At 47.1% G+C, this 22991-nt stretch overlaps 1 protein-coding gene across 1 annotated transcript in view; it reads left to right on the top strand.

Moving 5' to 3' along the window:
- LOC121005372 (lysosomal acid lipase/cholesteryl ester hydrolase-like) overlaps positions 1 to 22991 on the top strand; it is a 91516-nt gene that overhangs the window by 49073 nt on the left and 19452 nt on the right. The window contains exon 3 of the mRNA XM_040438063.1: positions 4198 to 4312. Coding sequence (XP_040293997.1) covers positions 4198 to 4312 — 115 coding nt within the window. The remainder of the gene's footprint in view (positions 1 to 4197; positions 4313 to 22991) is intronic.

Below are 22991 nucleotides of genomic sequence, written 5' to 3'. Positions count from 1 at the left end.
GGGGTCAGCAGTGACAGACTCAGATTTCTAAAAGTCCATATGGTGCTTTATTTTTCACCCAGCACAACAGTACAGGGCATCCAGGTTACCCATGACTTGGGGTGAAGCCACAGCACATGACATGAAATAAACTCCTGCTCTTCTGGGCGCTAACTATACAGAGGCCTCTTCTCACCTATCCTTTCAGCAGATCAGTCCTTACACAGTCACATAACCAGCAGACACTGACTGTGGCTCTGAGGCCTCTATTTATTCCCCAGTAACGATCCCAGTAACCACACCTGGGATCTCCTCAGGCTAGGTGGAATAGCTGGTCTGGAGTAAGGGTGTGGACTGGTATGTCACACTGCCAAACCTACCTACCATTCCACAATAATCCAGCCCACAAACAAAACAGCTCCAGCAAACTACAATTTGCGGGAACAAATACAGCTTTGTGGGGCACATTTATCACGCTAGTGCAATTTTACAATGATTTTTGCACCTGTTTTTCTGTGGGTTGAAAGTTTCAGTTTCTCCTATTTATAATGTGATTCTATTTGAGTTGATAAATTATTTTTTTGCCATTCTTTTTAGGCCTCATGCACACAACCGTTGTTCGGGTCCGCATCCAAGCCGCAGTTTTGGCGGCTCGGATGCGGACCCATTCACTTCAATAGGGTGGCAAAAGATGCGGACAGCACTCCGTGTGCTGTCCACATCCGTTGCTCCGTTCCGTGGCCCCGCAAAAAAAATAGAACATGTCCTATTCTTGTCCGTTTTACGGACGAGAATAGGCATGTCTACAATGGGCCGCCCGTTCCGTTCCGCAAATTGCGGAAGGCACACGGGCGGCTTCCGTTTTTTGCGGATCCACGGTTTTCGGACTGCAAAAAACGGAACGGTCTTGTGCATGAGGGCTTAGGCTGCCTTCACATCCGGCAGATTTTGTGGCAGAAAATTCTGCGACTGAAAATCTGTTTCGTTCACCTGAATGCGGCTTGCAGAAATCCAGGTGCTTACTGCACCATTCAAGTGAATAGAACTCATTTTCTGCCACCAAATCCACCGTGTGTAAAAGCTCCCTTAGATTGTTTTAGGGGAGTCGTATTTTCTAGGTGTTATTTATGTCTGGTGTAGCTTTTGAAAATCGCTGATCTAATGGTCTAAAAAGTCGCATTCTCCCCAGAAAAGTCGCAAATTAAAGTTGCAGATTAAACTGAAAGTCACATACATTAATTTTGCAACTTTTTAACTTCATCAGAGTCCCAAAGATGTGACTAATTGCAGATACATACACCATCAGTGGGCGGAGTTTTGCACATGTAAACAAATCAAATTTGGACGTTAAAAAGGCGCACTTACATAAATCACACTAGTCCACTGACGAAACAGTTAACTTGAGCTCCGAAACAGAAGGAAAAATGAAACATACGCAAATACGATGTGAAGTCTAAAACAAGACGCAAACATTAAAGGGGTTTTCCTGTCTCTCTTCCTGCTTGCCATAGACATAGCAACAGCGAACAGGAAGAGAGACAGGAGACAGCACGCTTCCGATCCGTGCCTCTGTTCTACATCTCCGTGATTGCGTACCCATTCAAGTGAATGGGTCCGCGATCCGTGGTGTGGGGTGCACACGGCCGATACCCGTGTAGTGCGGAAGCCCTGTATGCGGCCCGCAATACGGCCACGGCCGGGCAATGGCTGTGTTCATGAGCCCTAACACAGATAAAATAAGACTGAAACAGGGTCAAAACCTCTTGAGAAATGTGCCCTCCTCTATTCTTTTTATCTCACCCAGCTGAGGATTTACCACTCAAACTGAGAAAGGGCTCATGTGCACGACGGTATGTATTTTTTGCGGTTTGCAAAACACGAATCCGCAAAAAATACAGATGACGTCCATGTGACATCCATATTGCATCCATTTTTTTGCGGATCCATTTTAACAATGCCTAAAACGACAAGAATAGGACATGTTCTATTTTTTTTTTGTGGACATATGGACACGGAATGCACATGGAGTCATTTTGTTTTTTATTTTTAAGCCCCATTGAAGCGAATGGTTCTGCATACGGACCTTTAAAAATCGGAACGGAAGCAGGGAAAAAAAATAAGTTTGTGTGCATGAGCCCAAAGAAGTATGCTAGCCCTAAAGTGGAGAACAAATCAGGACTCATGCACATGGCCGTTGGTCGGCCGTTCCTTGCATTGGGGACCGCAATTTGCGGTTCCCAATGCACTGGCAACATCCGCGCGGATTCCGCAGACGGATGCAGACTCATTCAACTTGAATGGGTCTGTCATCCGTCCGCACTGCAAAAAGATAGAACATGTTCTATTTTTTTGCGGTGCAGAAGCATTGAGAGAACCTACTACTCCATGCTCCATAGTGCTTCCGTGGGGTTCCTTGCCTCTGTTTCGCACCGGATCTTCCGGATTGCGGACCCGTTCAAGTGAATGGGTGCTCATGCCGGTCCGGTGCCCGCATATTGCAGACCCGCTGTTTGCAGGCCGCAATACGGGAACAGCCGTGTGCATGAGCCCTTAGACTGTTTTTGTGACTAAATGGGGCACCTACATAAATTAGATCCGAAAATAGGCTCAAAAGTTAGAAAACTTCTGAATTAAGCAGAAGGGATATGTAATACAGTAACAGCAAAGTGAATGCGGCCTGTTTTTGCCCATAAAATTAGATGGGCGTATTTCCTTTGGCTGTCTTTCTTTTGCCATTGATGAATTAGACTAGGTGTATTCTTATTATTCTGACCTCTGGTGGTTGTTTTTCAGTTAGACTGGTTCATATTCACTTAGACTGGTCTAATTTATTTGCACATGAAAAAAGTTGCATCTTTGCGGAGAAAAGTCGCATGTCTTTAAATGCAAAAGTCTCACTTCACCACTAAAAACAGGCGAAGAAAAGTACGACAGCCGTAGAGTGGAGTAGAAATCGGACTGTTTTTACAACAAATTCAGGCGCAAAAAAAGGCGCACCTATATAACTAGATTTGAAAAAAGTTGCGAAAGTTAGAAAACATCTGAATTAGCAAATTGCGGATCCACAAGAAAAAACGGATGACATCCGTATGCCATTAATTTTTTTTGCGGATCCATTGTAACATTCCCTAAAACGGACAAGAATAGGACATGTTTTATTTTTTTTGCGGGGCTATGGAACCGACATACTGATACGGACAGCACACGGTGTGCTATCTGCATTGTTTGCAGACCCATTGAAATATATGGGTCCGCGTCCTATCCGCAAAAAAAAAAACGGAACAGAAACGGAAACCAACAACGTTCGTGTGCATGTAGCCTTAGTCTGAAAAAAAATCAAAATAGAGGCGCAAAAGCCTCTAAAACAGGAGCAATTTCAGCAGTAACTGCAACTAAAAGAATAAGGCCCCTTGCAGACGAGCGTGTCATGCAGATTTCCAAACCCACAGCATGTCAATTATGGTTGTGGTTTTAGCTGCGGATTTCTAACGAAGGGTGAGATCTGCTGCAAAACCACATCAAATCTGCGCCAAAAACTGGTGTTAGAAATTGTGGATTTTGGTGCGGATATGGTTCAGGTGCGGTATCCCCATTTAAGCCTCATTCAGACGTCAGTGTTCGTTCAGTGATTTCCATCAGTGATTGTGAGCCCAAACCTGGTTTGGAGCCTCCACAGACATAAGGTAGAAGGAAAAGATCTGCACCTTCTGCGTCTAGAGACGCACCTGGTTTTGGCTCAAAATCACTGATGGAATTCACTGACCGAACACTGATGTGTGAATGAGGCTTTATCCTGAGGATAGGTCATCAAGAAAAATATCTTGGGAAAACTCCTTTAGGGTCCATTCCCACGTCCGCAAAATGGGTCCACATCCGTTCCATAATTTTGCGCAACAGGTTCAGACCCATTCATTTTCAATGGGGCCCGAATGTGCTATCCGCATTTGCGGATCCGCACTTCCGCATCCGTGCTTCCGTTTCTATAAAAAAATAGAAAATTTTCTATTATAGTGCCGGCGATGTGCGGTCCGCAAATTGAGGAATGCACATTGCCAGTGTCCGTGTTTTGTGGATCCGCAAAACACTTACGGACATGTGAATAGACCCTTAATGCTAGCTTTGATAGAACGATCTGAGAACACACCGTGCCCCGCAGCTTGCTGTGTAGCCGTGTAGTGCACAATTCACTCCAACGTTGCCTTGTCTTATTTCTTGTAGAGTGAACTAATTGAATACAAAGGATATCCCAGCGAGGAATATGATGTGACTACTGAAGACGGCTATATCCTAAATATCAACAGGATACCTTATGGTGTCAAATCTCCATTTACAGGTTTGTGTGGACGTCAAAGCTTGGTATTTTCTCACTTTTTAAGACCAGTCACTAATGTTAAAGAGGACCTGTCACCACTCCTGACATTCCTGTTTTAATAGTTTCATGCATTCCCCGTGTAATAACAATTCTGGACCATCTATTCTTATGTCTGTATGTTGTGCCGTTCCTTTATTATTTCTACTATAATTTATGAAGGAATTGCTAGCAGTCTACAGTAAGGCTACGTCTACACGACGACATTAAGTCGTGCGACAGGGCACAACTACACTGCAACATTTGTTGCGCGACAATTTTTATAATGGCAGTCTATGGTGTCGCACTGCGACATGCTGCGACTGCGACGCGACAGTCACAGAAAAATCCATCTCGAATGGATTTTCTGCGACTGTCGCGTCGTTCGCAGCATGTCGCAGTGCGACACCATAGACTGCCATTTCAAAAATTGTCGCGCGACATTGGTGCAACAAGACGTAGCCTTAGGGTACAGAGGGGAGGTAACCAGTTGGGGGGGGGGGGGGGGGTGTACCTGCACAGACTGACTTTATCCAATCAGTGCTGCCATTGTCAGTCTGTGCAGGTACACCCCCCCCCCTCCCAACTGGTAACCTCCCCTCTACTTACTGCAGACTGCTAGCAATTCCTTTATAATTTCTAGTGCAAATAATAAAGGAATGTCACAACATACAGACATAAGAATAGATGTTCCAGAAATGTTAGTACATGGGGAATGCATGAAGCTATTAAAATTGGCATGTCAGGAGAGGTAATGTATCTTTAACATATTCTTTTTTTAATTTACTGTATAATTTTTTGGTGTAAAGTGCATTTCTTTAGCAGACTTAAGCCTCTTTCACACGGTCGTGTGCGCCCCATTGCCGTATTGCGGACCGCATTTGCGGATCCGCAATACACGGGTGCCGTTCTGTGGGCATTCCGCATCACGGATGCGGACCCATTCATTCAATGGGTCCGCAAATCCGGAGATGCGGAACGGAAGCACGGAACCCTACGGAAGCACTACGGAGTGCTTCTGTGGGGTTTCGTCCCGTACTCCTGTTCCGCAAAAAGATAGAACATGTCCTATCTTTTTGCGGAACGGCCGGATCGCGGACCCATTCAAGTGAATTGGTCCGCGATCCGCTGCGGCTGCCCCACGGACTGTGCTCGTGCATTGCGGCCCGCATTTTGCGGGCCTCAGCACAACCACGGGGCGCACACGCCAGTGTGAAAGAGGCCTTAAAGGGGTTGTCCAGCCTTGGACCTGACAACCCCTGGGGTCCTAACTGGTGCCCCTGAACATAAAAAACTCTACTCACCTGCCCGTGGTCCCAACGTTGCTCCGTTCCCAGTCATTTCTGGTCCCCACAGGACCACTTAGAGGCATGGTCCCATAAACGCAGGCCAATCACAAGTCTCGATGGCTTGAACGTGACATCACTGCTGTGACTTAGCGGAGACCTGAAGAGGAGATTAGCGGAGCAACAGCAGGAACGCAGATAAACGCTGAGCGGGGTTTTTAATGTTCTAGGCACACTTTAGGACACAACAGGTTGCTGGCTTCAAAGTCAGACATCTATGGCGTATTCAAAAGATATACTATAAATGTCAGATGACAGATGTGGTTCCACCCTTGGCACTTACTCCTATTGTGAGAATTTGGCCCCATCATGCACTATCGTGAATGAACAGGTGACCATTTTATAGGACTTTCAAAAATGCTTACTGTGCTACTTTCCAAACTCCCATAGAAGCGAATAGGGAGCACCAAACGTGCACAGCCACCTATCCATTCACAGGGCTCAAGATAGGGGCCCCATTCTTGAGACCGCCTCTGGGGCCCACAACTGTCAGGCATTTGTGACATATCCTGTTGATATACCATCTAGAGAACTCTGTAGTTGTCCCAAAATGTGGTCAAATGAGGTGACCTTTATTCACCAGTGCAACCTTTCAGTCCTCTTACTGGGTCTTTTCTCAAGCAGTGTACGAGTGCAAATGTTCATTTGGATATTCCATAAATGTCCAGATGGAAATACCGCTTGATATTTATTTTATGAAACTAAAAAAAAAAGAGAAATTCCCTTTAAAAGGGTTGTCTAGTTTCCTATATTGATGACCCATCCTGAAGATAGGTCTGTGGGGATTTGACTACCGGCACCCCTGCCGATCTACTCTTTAAAGGACAGGCAGCGCGCTTCGTCTTACTTACAGCGGCAGTGCAGTGTGGTTACGACTGCTTGACTCATTGAAATGTATGAATTTGGCCCATGCCTGATAAATTTGGGATTTTAAAATTGTCCACAAAATGACTTTTTATGCCGTGCATGTACACTAACGTCAGCAGTTTTTTTCCTACTAAACTGAACCTATGTGTCAGCTTTCCCGCTAGATCTGCAAACATGTCTTTTTCCTTTCACGCTTGCAGCCGTGTTAGAGGACAGCTGTCTTTTTACTGTGATTTTCTGGCTTTCATCCCTGAACACAGTAGCCTGTGAAAAAGTCCCCATAAATGAGCGTTTTTATGTGCAGGAATTATCTTTTCCATTTTAAATATGATTATTTTCTCTTGCGTTGCGTACATCCTGCTCTTTTAGTTAATGAAATGTGAAAGGTTTGCGCATTGATCTGGTGATGTGACACGGGCCTCACGCAGATCCCTATGAGGACCGGTAACAAGGACAAGGTTTCAGCTGTTTGTTCTCACTTGGCCCTGGCTTTGACGCATCAGTAACATCATCCATATTGGAGCCAAGTCCGAGCATGGGTATTCCTTTCGGCTAGGACGGTATGTCCATGACTAAACGTGTTCTTGAAAGAAACCAAGAGTTTAGGAAGAGCTGTGTTTCATCTGGAAATGTGTGAAAAGGAGAGTCAATTCAAGGCTCTCTGAGGAACGATGACAGAACATGACTTTCATTAGAAGACATTGAAGAACGTGCCAAGGGCTACTTCATGGAAACGTGTAGTTCCATTAAATCCCTACTACTCTGGAAATGGCAATGTTGAGCCAATCTGGTATAAGAACAAGAATACGCTTTCAGATTTTACGTTCCTCAGGCTCTTGGTTCTTCCATAAGTATCATGAAGCCTTTTGAAGGTTGGATATTTTGGAAATGTGTTGTCACTGAGCTTCGTGACTCAAATCTTGGCTTTTTTGATGATTTATATACAGATGGCAACATGCTTATTCCACATTGTGTCATTGCATGATTTTCTCTAAAGGTTAAGTAAAGATTATTGAGGGTTTTGAGTTCCCTTTTATTCTGTCAGGATGTTAGTGCGCTGACTGAATAAATCCTTTGTAGATGTTTTTCTATTTCATTTTGGATTCATTTGTCGTTACAGTGTTCTTTCATCTAGAGCTGCTTTCATATCTGCGTTCGTTGCCAATCTCCTTTGGGGTCTTCCATCACAGAATTACACAGTAACAAGCGCTCATGTGAAAGCAGCCTAATATGACTCACACATGGTGCAAGGGTTCATCTGAGAGTTAAAAAAAAGCACACCATGTAATACAGGGCTCGACAAATCCCAGGTCGCCATGGCGACTAGGAATTTTGTCCTGGCGCCTGGGTATTTGCCCCTGTTTGAAAATAGGCCCAGCAGCAGGGCGCAGCCACTGGAGGTTTAGGACCGCGAGCAAAATGAAACCATTTTTTTTTTTTTTTAATCACTTGCGCCCAGTCTCAGACTGCCACCCTGCCCGGACCCCTCAGCTTTCGGCTCCATCTCCAGGGCAGTTAAAAATGGCGAAGCCTTTACCGGAGCCCGGCCGATACTTATATGATAACTGTCCGGCAGACATCAGAGCCCGTGTCCCGGTGAGAGAGGCTCGGCGGGGGAAGAGGAGTTGGTGCAGGGGAGGCAGAGCGGGAGCACAGGTAGCGGCGCTGCACTCGCTGACAAGTGGAGGAAAGACAATCAGCCCATCATCATTCCTCCTGCTGTATACAGCAGGGGACATGATCGGGCAGCACAACATCCCAGGACACCAAGTGCTGCCAGGTCCCTGCACGGCCGGCTCTGCAGCGGTAAATGATGCGCTCTGCACTTATCCGCCAGGTTCAAAGTTTGTAATGTCTGTTGGCCTCGAGCACGGCCATGAACCCAGCGGGGAGCTGCATACCTGCTGCCGTCATTAGGCCGGAGCTCCTGCTAGCCACAACTGGTGGCCATTCCTGCACCGTGCTCCATCCCTGCAGTTACCATTCAGCCATTTCTTAGTTCTTTCCCTTTCTAGGAAAGCTGGGTGACAGCCTGTATACCACACAGAAAGCCGGGTGGCAGCTCCTAGGAGATCTGTGTGGTATACAGGCTGTCTGTCACCCAGCTTTCCTGGTCTCCTGAAGAGAATATTTCTCAGTATAGGAACATTTAGATACGTTATCATATGATTTACCCATTCAGGAGTCTTGGAAAGCTGGGTTGCAGCTCCTATGAGAACTAAGACTACTGAATGGCCAAATCATCTGATGACTTCTCTATATGTTCCCATACTGAGATATATTCTCCTCAGGAAAGCTGGGTGACAGGCTGTATACCACACAGGTCTCCTAGGAGCTGCCATAAGACTCCTGAATGGCTAAATCCTCTGATGACTTCTCTATATGTTCCCGTAGTGAGATGTTCTCCTCAGGACTAGGAGACCAGGAAAGCTGGGTGACAATCCATGAGAGAGCTGGAAGGCCCCCTCAGTATTCCTAGGGTAATTCCAATGGAAAGATTTTCCACAGAGGATTACCTGTTGTGGATTTTTATCAAACTCTACATGTAGCGGGTGGATTTGCTGTGGAATTCAGCCACGATCAGTTACACATGGTGAAATCATCTCAGGATCTCAGTTCAGGGATTATACACACAGTGACGTCACAGCGCAGGGATTATACACACAGTGACGTCACAGCGCAGGGATTATGCACACAGTGACGTCACAGCGCAGGGATTATACATACAGTGACGTCACAGTACACTGATAAACACTGAAGAGATGCGGCACACAGTGACATCACAGTACACTGATAAACACTGAAGAGATGCGGCACACAGTGACGTCACAGTACACTGATAAACACTGAAGAGATGCGGCACACAGTGACGTCACAGCGCAGGGATTATACACACAGTGACGTCACAGCGCAGGGATTATACACACAGTGACGTCACAGCGCAGGGATTATACACACAGTGACGTCACAGCGCAGGGATTATACACACAGTGACGTCACAGCGCAGGGATTATACACACAGTGACGTCACAGCGCAGGGATTATACATACAATGACGTCACAGTACACTGATAAACACTGAAGAGATGCGGCACACAGTGACATCACAGTACACTGATAATAAACAATGCCCATGTTGTTTGGTTCTAGACTTCTTTATATGTTAATTTAAGAGGTGTTATTTTTGTCGCTGAAAACAAGGCTTTATAAAGGTAAAAAAAAAAAAACGGCTCCTAACTTTTTTAGCTGGCTCCTAGATTCCAAGGAAATTTGTCAAGCCCTGATGTAATATAGCAAAAACAAACAATATTCACCTCCTAGACCCCTACTGATTCTCCGGTTCTCCCACCAGTCTCTGTTTACATGCTGCGGGTAGTGTTGTTGTCACGGGTAGTGGGGACGGGATAATACCAAATGACACAGAAGGAATAGACCAGATTCTAGGCCTCAAAGCTAAGGGAGAGGGATGGTGACCTCCTAGGAATCCCTAGACCTCTCCCTGACACCTGCCAGTATGAGCAGACTCTGAAGGTGGAAATACTGTAACTCTGTACAGTATTACAGGGAGTGCAGAATTATTAGGCAAGTTGTATTTTTGAGGATTAATTTTATTATTGAACAACAACCATGTTCTCAATGAACCCAAAAAACTCATTAATATCAAAGCTGAATATTTTTGGAAGTAGTTTTTAGTTTGTTTTTAGTTTTAGCTATTTTAGGGGGATATCTGTGTGTGCAGGTGACTATTACTGTGCATAATTATTAGGCAACTTAACAAAAAACAAATATATACCCATTTCAATTATTTATTTTTACCAGTGAAACCAATATAACATCTCAACATTCACAAATATACATTTCTGACATTCAAAAACAAAACAAAAACAAATCAGTGACCAATATAGCCACCTTTCTTTGCAAGGACACTCAAAAGCCTACCATCCATGGATTCTGTCAGTGTTTTGATCTGTTCACCATCAACATTGCGTGCAGCAGCAACCACAGCCTCCCAGACACTGTTCAGAGAGGTGTACTGTTTTCCCTCCTTGTAAATCTCACATTTGATGATGGACCACAGGTTCTCAATGGGGTTCAGATCAGGTGAACAAGGAGGCCATGTCATTAGATTTTCTTCTTTTATACCCTTTCTTGCCAGCCACGCTGTGGAGTACTTGGACGCGTGTGATGGAGCATTGTCCTGCATGAAAATCATGTTTTTCTTGAAGGATGCAGACTTCTTCCTGTACCACTGCTTGAAGAAGGTGTCTTCCAGAAACTGGCAGTAGGACTGGGAGTTGAGCTCGACTCCATCCTCAACCCGAAAAGGCCCCACAAGCTCATCTTTAATGATACCAGCCCAAACCAGTACTCCACCTCCACCTTGCTGGCGTCTGAGTCGGACTGGAGCTCTCTGCCCTTTACCAATCCAGCCACGGGCCCATCCATCTGGCCCATCAAGACTCACTCTCATTTCATCAGTCCATAAAACCTTAGAAAAATCAGTCTTGAGATATTTCTTGGCCCAGTCTTGACGTTTCAGCTTGTGTGTCTTGTTCAGTGGTGGTCGTCTTTCAGCCTTTCTTACCTTGGCCATGTCTCTGAGTATTGCACACCTTGTGCTTTTGGGCACTCCAGTGATGTTGCAGCTCTGAAATATGGCCAAACTGGTGGCAAGTGGCATCTTGGCAGCTGCACGTTTAACTTTTCTCAGTTCATGGGCAGTTATTTTGCGCCTTGGTTTTTCCACACGCTTCTTGCGACCCTGTTGACTATTTTGAATGAAACGCTTGATTGTTCGATGATCACGCTTCAGAAGCTTTGCAATTTTAAGAGTGCTGCATCCCTCTGCAAGATATCTCACTATTTTTGACTTTTCTGAGCCTGTCAAGTCCTTCTTTTGACCCATTTTGCCAAAGGAAAGGAAGTTGCCTAATAATTATGCACACCTAATATAGGGTGTTGATGTCATTAGACCACACCCCTTCTCATTACAGAGATGCACATCACCTAATATGCTTAATTGGTAGTAGGCTTTCGAGCCTATACAGCTTGGAGTAAGACAACATGCATAAAGAGGATGATGTGGTCAAAATACTCATTTGCCTAATAATTCTGCACGCAGTGTAGAATGTATTGGCTCTGATGAGCCGAAGTTATTACTTTGCGAAGTCTTGCGATACTTCGCATAATAACTTCAGAAATTGGGGGCGTGGCCTGCACGCTGATGGCGCCGGTCGTATAGCGCGTCTGCTCCGGACATAGCACTCTTCCAGCGGCTCACAGCTACTACTCCTGGGGTATTTATTCGGCCAGTGACAGCCTGATACCCTGCCTTAACCATGGGGAAAGTCAAGAGGCGTCCTGCTCCGGCCAAACTAACGGAATTCTTTGGGAAAGCAACTCCGGCCGACTCTGGGCAGAGAGAGGCGCCATCTCCGGTATGCATGCCGACCTCTAAGGCGGGAACTCCAGTGCCTTCTGCATCTTACTCTGCTGATGCCCGTGGAAAGGAGAGAGAAGCCCTCGACTCCACACATCTAACGGCTGACATCATGCGCTCTATGCTAGAGAGCTTACGTTGCTCTATGAAGGAGGACATGTTGGGGCTTCTTAAAGACCTCAGATTGGATATCCAGAAAATCGGGGAGCGCACGTCCCATATGGAGACTAAGATGGCCGAATTCGCCTCCTCCCACAACACGCTGATAGATGCCCATGAGGCTATGGAGGAAGACATAGCCAAACTGATGGCTAAGCTCCAGGATCTGGAAGACAGACATAGATGGAATAACGTCAGAATCCGTGGAATTCCAGAATCTGTGGAAGCAAAAGAGTTGGAGCACTTTCTGCAGCAGCTTATTAAAGCCGCATTGCCTCATACCTCTGAAAAGGATCTGATTATTGATCGCATACACAGAGTGCCCAAACCCAAGGGGCTTGATCCATCCCTGCCGTGTGATACCATTGCCAGGATTCATTTCTACACAGTTAAAGATGCATTTCTGAGAGTCCTGAGACAAGATGCGAATCCGACAGAGGACTTTAACCACCGTCCTAAGGCAACATCAGATAAAGTACCGCTGGGGTTTCCCAGTGAAAGTACTGGTCACCTATGATGGCAACTTACAGATCTTCAATTCACCGCAAGGAGCGGTTAAACGCCTGAGCGAATGGGGTATCATGAATGAAGGCAATCCCAAAGCAAAGGAGCTTACCTCGCGTCCAGACAGGATTCCCCCAGACTGGGACGTTGCCTGATACGTGAGTCTTTTCATACAGGAGTAGAAGATTGACTGTTCTCATTACTCAATGTTAGTCCGAAGCAAGGAGCTAATTTCGTTCTCTTTGCCCCTGCTGGACTTGTTCACACTTCAATTAATGTTTTATTTTCTTTTTTATTTGTCTTGTTTTTCTTTTTCTTTTTTGTTGGTACCAGTGTCTATTAAGTATGTGGCTGGAGGGGAGGGTGTGTTGGTCCCAGAGGGTTCCCATGTGACATTGAGGAGATATGCGACACAAAGGTATTTTATATATGAGTCATGGGGCTGAAAGTATTATCCCTCAATGTGCGTGGTCTGAACTCTCCATTCAGACGTACACAACTCTGGTCAGAAGTTTCTAAAGCTAAATGTGATGTCATATTATTGCAAGAAACGCATCTGTTGAGTAAAGACGCGTTCAGGTGTAAACATAAAAATTTTCCAGTTTTATTTCACTCACATACTAGGAAAAAAAGGAATGCAGGGGTGCTTATTGGGGTAAAGTCTGCAATCACTTTCTCCTTAAAGAGATGTGTAACTGATTCAGTGGGGAGGTATGTCATTCTACTATGTACACTGGATAGTAAACCATTCACTTTGGTGTCTGTGTATGCCCCTAATGTCGGGCAGGTGGCCTTCTGCAGGAGGCTGTTCAATAAAGTAGAGAAATTGGCGGAAGGGGAGGTCATAATGGGAGGGGATTTCAACATTCCGGTGAATGCAACACTGGATTTTAAATCTGCGAGAGGGTGTATGCGTGCAGAGCTTCAATCTACATTGTATGAGTCTGCGTTTCATGATATCTGGCGCTACCAGCACAGTAATGAGCGTGATTATACGTTCATATCTACAGCACACCTCTCCCAGTCTCGCATTGATTACATTCTAGTCTCTAAAAGCCTCCTGCGTAGGGTGACACGGTCCGACATTGGGGGAGCAACTTGGTCAGATCACGCTCCGGTTAGTATTGACGTGGAAGATGGGGTTCCTGCCCTACCTAGACCACAGTGGAGATTGAATACCTATCTATTAAAGTGTCCAGATAGAGTCAGAAAGATCACAGATACTATGCAAGAATTTTTGGCATTTAATGACCTCCCTGACGTCAATGTCAATACTTTATGGCTTACACATAAGGCATTTATGAGAGGGGTCCTGTTGCAGCTGGCGGCGAGAGTGAATAGAAATAGGAACCAGGCAATACAGGATGCTCTTACTCGCTTGCAGACTGCGGAACAATGCCATAAAATGTGTAATACTACCACCACGTTAACAGCTCTTCAGGAGTGCAGATCTGCATTGAGATCTATTCTTCTTTACCGCCAGGAATTAGGAATGAAACAATTACAGTCCAACTATTATCAAGCTGGAGATAGAGCAGGGGCGCTCTTGGCTCGCAGACTGAAAGGTCATAAAGCCGCGGCTAGGATAACTAGCTTAAAATATAAAGATAGAGTTGTCACTCACCCACAAGAAATAACGGACGCTTTTGCGTCATATTACTCCTCTCTATATAACCTACGGGAGGACGGTAATGTAGTGTCCCACTAGGTAAAGGTGGGCACTGCACAAAAAGGGGTTAATGTGTCTGAACTGCATTTAATGTTATGTGTATGCATTTCCCTGTGTTAGCTGTGTGTCAGGCCTGTCAGGGTGCAGTTTAGCCTCCCGGACGTTAGAGGGAGCTAGAGAGCCCTAGATATATATAGGAAGACCCAGGCAGGGGAGTGGTAGTTCATTCCAGGGGACTAGAGGAGTTACTTCGTCCACCTGAAGCTCCTGAGGCTAGGATTAGCTCAGTAGAGACACCCCAGTTGCAGGACAGCACCTCCTGGGAGAAACCCGCAGTCCTTCCTCATCCAAGCAAAGATAAGTAACACTGATGGGCAGATGCTTTAGAAAGAAGAACAAGGATTTAATACGAGAGGAAGATATATATATACCAAGGATTTAAGCCACCATTTAGGCATCCGGGCCTTGGGATTGAAACCAGACAGGAGTTCTAGAAAAGGACAGTGTACTCTATTTTTGAGGAAAGGTACAACCTGATTCTGAGTGCATTGTGGAATTACCCTCTGAGTATCTTGCATAATTACTACCTGCCATCGTGTGGAATAAAGCCTGCTTGTAAAGCTGTGATCTAAAGGACTGTGTTAACATCTGTATGTACAAAGTTGGACTGTTCAGTAAAGCAAAGTTTGGTTCACTATACCATCTGTGTACCTCAATTATTCCAACTATAAATCGGTGTGCCACCGTTACAGGCACTGGCGTCACGAATCCAACAGGGACCTTGCCCCAGGCACTCAAAATACCTGTAACATCCAGGGCACCTCATCCACCATCAGGCCTGGTCCCTACATACCGAGTGTGCCCCAGAGGAACTGTGTCTACCTCTCCTTCACTGCCGCATGCCTGCCCAGGGTTCTCCAATACAGTGAGCAACGCTCGATTGCCCATAACCGTGACCTCACATCGCAATACCCTGCAGGTCTGGCGTGCTGCATAAATTGGCGTCACAAACAGGATTTACGGAACATTCCTGCGCCATTGCGGATATAAAACTGTGTGCTGAAAATCGTCTTAAAGTGACCAAGCCCTATTGTTTTATTCAAAATTGCTGGGCCAAAGAACTGAAAAGAATTAGCGGTGTGAAGATAACGTTTTCTGGACTGTTTGCTGCTTATTTGAGCCACCGCTTGCTGTCAGTGAATAGACAGCCATTTTGCCACTTAAACCTGAGGTGGATTGCAAGTGCGCCCGGTGAACTGTTTGGCGCGAAAAAGAGGACTTTGGCGCGAAAAGAACCAGGCGGAGTCATCACCCAGCCGGCGAGGAGGAAGAACGCCGCCCTGTCTGGAGGAAAAGGTGCCGCCTACCTGAGTCCCAGAGCTACGAGAGGCCGCGCCCACCTGCTGACGCTGTACGCAGGACGTCCGACGCCCGTAGCCACGCATCTCGCGAGACTTGGAGCGAGCACCACCGGAGTGAGTACCGACTTAAAACTGTTGCCGGCTCTTCTGTTTACCTTACCGGAACATTCCCGACCCCTGCCAGGGCACCGGAGGGAGCCCCGTTAGTAACAAAAGACTTTTCTGTGAAAAAAAAAAAGTTATCATTGCCGCTCCGGTCCGCTCCGTTACATTTAAAGGGCCATACCCACCTAGCAACACCATGTCTACACCGGAGGAAATCGGACAGGTGGCCCCAGGCGTGCCTTCTGGAGTATCCCCAGCTGACCCTAGGGCCCCTGCCGCCGCGGCACCACCAAGTCTGATGCCGCTAACTATGCCGTACTATTTTGGGGCCCCCTGGTTCCCACGTTATTCAGGGGAAGCCCACAAGTTAAAGGACTTTAGGGAGCAGATACTGGCCTTGTTCCGGCTTTATCCCATAACTGCTGAACAGCAAATGGAGATCCTCCTGGCTCAGTTGGAAGGGGCCGCCCGCAGGGAAGTCATGTCGTGGCCCCGCTCTGAGAAAAGTAGCCTGGAACAGATTTTTGATCGCTTGGGCACCACATTTGAGGCCAGAACGGTGTCAGAAGTTAAAATGCGTTTCTTCAGCAGAAAGCAGCAGCCTGGAGAGTCGCTCCGCGATTTTGCCCTGTCCTTACAAGAGACACTGAGAGCTGTAGTCCAAGTGGATCCCAAAGAAGCTGAGGACCAGGACCGGACTCTTAGAGAGCAATTCATTGCAGGCGTAAGTAATGAGCATTTAAAGGGCCAGCTACGCATGTTGTCAGCTCAACACCCCCACTGTGCCTTTCTGGACTTTAAGGAATTGGCCATCAGTATATTAGGCCAGAACCCTGCTCCAGGGCCAACAGCATCCTATGAACCCCAGGCTTGTCAGCCAAAGACTGTTAATGTGGGGTCTGCAGGGGTCAGTCAGGCCACCCAAGCTCCAGTCACAGATGTAGTGGCAGCCCTCATGGAGCAAGTGAACCATCTTACTCTAAGTCTGGAGAAGGTGTGCAAGAAGATAGAGGAATGGGAGAGACCATTGTTACTAGAAGATGAAGGTCCTTTTCCTCCAAGGCTCCCACCTGCGTATGGAGACGTATACCCTAAAGAGCCTGATGGGCGACCAAGATACAGGCCCAGAAGTAGAAAACAGCCTGTCTGCCACCACTGCAAGAAATATGGACATACTGAATCAATGTGCTGGCAGTTAAACGGGCAACCCCTGAGGCAGAGGACCGCCCCTCAGGAGGTAGAACAGTAGGTCCAAAGGATCCAAGCTGGATGCCTAAGTATGTAGGATCCCGTCCAAAAGTCAATATATGTATCAACGGGATACCCTTTGAAGCCCTGTTGGACACTGGGTCACAGGTCACCACCATTCAACGGCCTGCCTTTGACAAGTTCTGGGATCCAAGTCTCACCCAGCCACCAGAGTCCTGGCTAGATATCATTGCCAGCAACGGTAAGCCAGTGAAAGTGCATGGGTATTGGGAACCTACCCTTCAGGTGGGAGAAGCCACCCTGCCACAGCAAGGCGTGATTGTGGTACAAGCGGGAGATAAAGGAGGACACCCTGTGATCTTAGGGACTAACGTTCTGAAAAATTGTTACTCTGAAGTGCTTGACGCATTAAATCAAACTATATCTTCAGCCTCACCTGCTTCCAGAAGAGTTATCCAAAAGACTATTAGTGTGCTGAGTGCTCAACAAAAGTTTGCCAACAAGAAAGGCGAAATTTGCACTGTCCGGATCCGGGATAACCGGCCGGTAATTCTGCCTCCAAATTCCCAGATCATCCTGTGGTGCCGTGCGGTGTTAGGGATCCAGGGCCAGGACTATCAAGCCCTAGTGGAACCTATACCCTTTGAAAATCATCCCTTCGTACGGACAGCCAAGAGCATGGTGACTGTGTCTCAAGGTAAAGTGCCTGTCCGCTTAATTAACTTTGGTGATCATCCTGTTACTCTCCTTAAACATTGCCCCGTTGCTCAGCTTTTCCAGGTGTCTTTCCAGGATGTAATCCGTCTGCCTGCCACGGAGGCGTTCCAGACCACACAGAGCAGCAGCACCCTACGACATCCTGGTGGGAAGAACTACATGTGGGGAACGAATCCACCCCAAAAGAGCAAATAGAGGGAGTCCTGAAGCTGGTGAAGGAGCACCACCAGGCTTTCAGCAAGCACTCCACGGACTATGGAGAGGTCAGTGTAATCAAACACACCATACCCACTGGCTCTCATCCTCCTATTAAGGAGAGGCACAGACCCATACCACCTACTACCTATCAGTCTGTGAAAGAGATGATAAAAGAGATGAAAGACTCTAATATAATCCGGGACAGCCATAGTCCCTGGGCTGCGCCCCTAGTTCTTGTCCGAAAAAAGGATGGCAGCATAAGGTTCTGCGTGGATTACAGAAAAATTAATCGAATCACCCACAAAGATGCATATCCATTGCCACGCATTGAAGAGTCCTTGACTGCTCTGGGGTCATCAGCCTATTTCTCTACCTTGGACTTAACCAGTGGGTACTGGCAAGTACCCATGGCCCCAGAAGATCGAGAAAAGACTGCTTTCACTACACCTATGGGCCTGTTTGAATTCAATTATATGCCGTTTGGACTGTGTAACGCTCCAGGAACGTTCCAGAGGCTGATGGAACGTTGTTTAGGCCATAGGAATTTTGAGACTGTACTCTTATATCTGGATGACGTCATTGTATACTCCAAGACGTATGAGGACCATTTAAAGCACCTGGGTGAGGTGTTTCAAATTCTTGCTAAATATGGCCTCAAAATCAAACCGTCCAAGTGCCACCTACTGAAACCAGCGGTCAAATACCTTGGGCACGTTGTCAGTGCCGAAGGAATACAGCCTGATCCTGATCAACTTGCTGCTGTCCGCAACTGGCCTACTCCAACGACCGTGAAAGAGGTGAGAAGCTTTCTCAGTTTTGCAGGGTACTACAGGCGTTTCATCCCGCATTTCGCACAAATTGCGGATCCCATCCAGGAACTGTTGAGGGGGCATCCAAAGAAGAGCCCGAAAACCCCTATTCCTGTTGAATGGAACCAAGAACGAGAAATTGCCTTTCAACTCCTAAAGAAGAAGTTGACTGAACCCCCTGTTCTGGGTTACCCAGATTATCAGAAGCCGTTCCTCCTCTACACGGATGCCAGTAAAAGAGGCCTGGGGGCCGTGTTGGCTCAATTGCAAGACAACAAAGAAAGGGTAATTGCCTACGCCAGCAGATCCCTGAAGGGAGCGGAAAAGAATGACCAGAATTACAGTTCTTTCAAGCTGGAGTTTCTTGCCTTAGTGTGGGCTGTGACTGAGAAGTTCAAAGACTATCTCGCTGCCACACCGTTTGTGGCCTTCACGGACAATAATCCCCTGGCGCATCTGAACACGGCCAAGTTAGGGGCACTGGAGCAAAGATGGGCCTCCCGCCTTGCCAACTATGACTTTACTGTGAAGTACCGGGCAGGCCGCTCCAATGATAATGCTGATGCCCTGTCGCGGCTTCCCACTACAGAGGCCCCAGATGAGCTAAAAGATGCCTGGGAAGAAGTGGAAATGCCTGCGTTCTACAATAAATTCGCCCAGCAGGATAATATCCGTACTGAAAATCTCCCTGCTGCTGATGCTCCCTCATCAGATGATCCTGAGTCCAGAGGCATTCAAGAAAGATGGATTAAGCTCCAGTCCGAAAGTAGAGTCCTCGGTGAACTGCTCGACTTCCTTACCAGTGGGAAAATCCCTGAGAGAATCCGCAGGAAGAGTGCAGACCCAGAACTAGTGAGACTGTGGAGACATCGCCACCAATTATTCCTTCAAAGAGGTCTGTTGCTCAGAAGGAGTCTGGATCCAGTGTCCTGTGATAGAGTTTACCAAATTCTCCTGCCACGTCGGGATGCCAGCCTGGTACTGGACATGTACCACAACCAGTCCGGACACTTCGGTGTGCAAAAGACTGAGGCTACCATACGGAGGAGATTCTATTGGATTGGGATGAGAGAGGATATCGAGAAATGGTGCCGAGAATGCACTGCCTGTGCTGTGGGGCGGACTGAACGCCATGACCAGAGGGCGCCTCTCCATCCTATTGTAAGTACAGCTCCTCTAGAACTTGTCGCGATTGATCATGTGAAGTTGGAGCCGAGTCGCTCTGGGTATACTTATGCCATGACTATAATTGATCACTTCACCAAGTTTGTCGTAGCAGTGCCTGTAAAAGACCTGACAGCCAAGACCACAGCGGAGGCGTTCTGGAAGCATTTCCTGTTGCCCTACGGCTGCCCAGAGAGGATCCTCACGGACCAAGGGTCTGCGTTTGAGTCACAGCTGTTCCAGGAGATGTGTCTGCTGCACAACTGCCAGAAAGTCCGGCTATCATCCGCAAGGTAACGGACTCTGCGAAAAAATGAATAAGACTCTCATTGAAATGTTGAGAGCAGTACCCCCTGAGACGAGGGGTGATTGGCCTACTCTGTTGCCGCAGCTCATGTACACTTACAACAACACCATTCATTGTTCCACCGGTTACACCCCGTTCTACTTGATGTTTGGCCGACAAGGGAGATTGCCTGCGGATCACTCCCTAGGTGTCCAGGTACCGGATGTAATCAACCCACTGCCCAGGACCGATTGGGTAGTGGAGCATCAAAGGCGTCTCCTCAATGCTAAAGAGATTGTCCAAGAACGGATGGATATTGTTCGTGAGAGGCAGCAGAAGGACTATGACCAGACTGCCCATGCGGGACCCCTGGCTCTGGGAGACAAGGTATGGTTGAAAAACAACCACCGGACCAGCAAATGGGAAAGGATTCCCTACCTTATTACTGCCATACCCAATGCTGCAGCCCACATTTACCAGGTCTCCAGAGAAGGAAAAGGTCCCCAAGTCGTTCACAGGAACCGTCTCAAGTCCTGTATAGAAGGAGAACCAGCGGCGGAGGAGATGGAGCCTGAGCCTTCTGAGGAAGAATTGCCGGCTCCACCTATGGACCCTATGCAGGCTGTGGAGAACTTGATCCACGATAAAGAGCCACTCCACTGGGCCCTCACGCCTTGGCTGAATTTGCTGGTTCCTGCTCCTGTTCCTGTTGGTCTCCCGTCTCAGGAGATCTTACCTCAGAGAGTTCCTGAAGAAGCTCCAGAGGCGGTGAGCTCCTTTGACCTTCCTGAGTCCGGGCAGGAAGAATCTCTGCCACCAAGGAGGTCTACACGTTCTACCAGGGGACATCCACCTGTGAGGTTTGAGGACTACATCATGGGCCCAGGTAGCCCCTCACGGGAAACCCCTGTTTGACCCTGTTGCAAGCCTGGGTACGGACTCATGTGTTCCTTTGAGCCTCCAAGAACTTTAAATTGTTTTACATTGTTCTACTGTCATATTATGGACAATTTACACTTATGGACTATCCTGGGTTATTGATACGCTGCACCAGGTCAGCGCCCCTGTTCCCTTCCATTATCCTGAGAGAAGAGAACGACGCCCCTTTTCACCATTCCTTCAGTTACAATGTTTGTGTTGTTGCTGTGATGTTTGCCATGTATGCCGGTTCTCTTTTTGTCTTTCAGTATCCAGCCGGGCAGGGCCCCTCCATGTTGCGCCGAGGACAGGCAACATTATAGCGTGGTGGTATGTAGTGTCCCACTAGGTAAAGGTGGGCACTGCACAAAAGGGGTTAATGTGTCTGAACTGCATTTAATGTCATGTGTATGCATTTCCCTGTGTTAGCTGTGTGTCAGGCCTGTCAGGGTGCAGTTTAGCCTCCCGGACGTTAGAGGGAGCTAGAGAGCCCTAGATATATATAGGAAGACCCAGGCAGGGGAGTGGTAGTTCATTCCAGGGGACTAGAGGAGTTACTTCGTCCACCTGAAGCTCCTGAGGCTAGGATTAGCTCAGTAGAGACACCCCAGTTGCAGGACAGCACCTCCTGGGAGAAACCCGCAGTCCTTCCTCATCCAAGCAAAGATAAGTAACACTGATGGGCAGATGCTTTAGAAAGAAGAAAAAGGATTTAATACGAGAGGAAGATATATATATATACCAAGGATTTAAGCCACCATTTAGGCATCCGGGCCTTGGGATTGAAACCAGACAGGAGTTCTAGAAAAGGACAGTGTACGCTATTTCTGAGGAAAGGTACAACCTGATTCTGAGTGCATTGTGGAATTACCCTCTGAGTATCTTGCATAATTACTACCTGCCATCGTGTGGAATAAAGCCTGCTTGTAAAGCTGTGATCTAAAGGACTGTGTTAACATCTGTATGTACAAAGTTGGACTGTTCAGTAAAGCAACGTTTGGTTCACTATACCATCTGTGTACCTCAATTATTCCAACTATAAATCGGTGTGCCACCGTTACAGGCACTGGCGTCACGAATCCAACAGGGACCTTGCCCCAGGCACTCAAAATACCTGTAACATCCAGGGCACCTCATCCACCATCAGGCCTGGTCCCTACATACCGAGTGTGCCCCAGAGGAACTGTGTCTACCTCTCCTTCACTGCCGCGTGCCTGCCCAGGGTTCTCCAATACAGTGAGCAACCCTCGATTGCCCATAACCGTGACCTCACATCGCAATACCCTGCAGGTCTGGCGTGCTGCAGTAACACAGTACAGCCATCCAAGGAGTCAATATTTGCGTACCTAGATTCCCTTAATTTACCTAAAATTTCTGCTGATGAACTCAGTAGTCTTAACAGGCCATTCTCTCCAGAAGAGATATTAAAAACCATTAATTCCACACCGTCTAACAAGGCCCCTGGACCTGACGGTTTTCCAGTGGAATATTATAAAACGTTTAACACAACCTTAATCCCTTACTTAACTAAATTATATAACTCATTTTTGGTATCGGGGAATATTCCTCCAGAAATGCTTAAAGCCACTATAGTCACCCTACCTAAACCAGGGAAATCTCCAGACGTCCCCGAAAACTTCAGGCCAATTTCCCTACTGAATGCCGATCTCAAGCTGTTTGCCAAGTTACTTGCCACCCGCCTCAGCAATGTGTTACCGGCTTTGATTAATCAGGACCAGGTAGGCTTTGTGCCAGGGAGACAATGTAGGGACGGCACTAGGAAAATGATAGATTTGATCCAAATAGCGGATTGGTCCAGGGCCCCCACGGTCTTTGTATCTTTAGACGCTGAAAAAGCGTTTGACAGAGTACACTGGGGGTTCCTGGACCAGACTCTCAGGAAGTTTGGGTT

This window comes from Bufo bufo, chromosome 6 (assembly GCF_905171765.1).
Source record: "Bufo bufo chromosome 6, aBufBuf1.1, whole genome shotgun sequence".
Lineage (NCBI taxonomy): Eukaryota > Metazoa > Chordata > Amphibia > Anura > Bufonidae > Bufo > Bufo bufo.
This window is presented reverse-complemented; position numbering and strand designations above follow the sequence as displayed.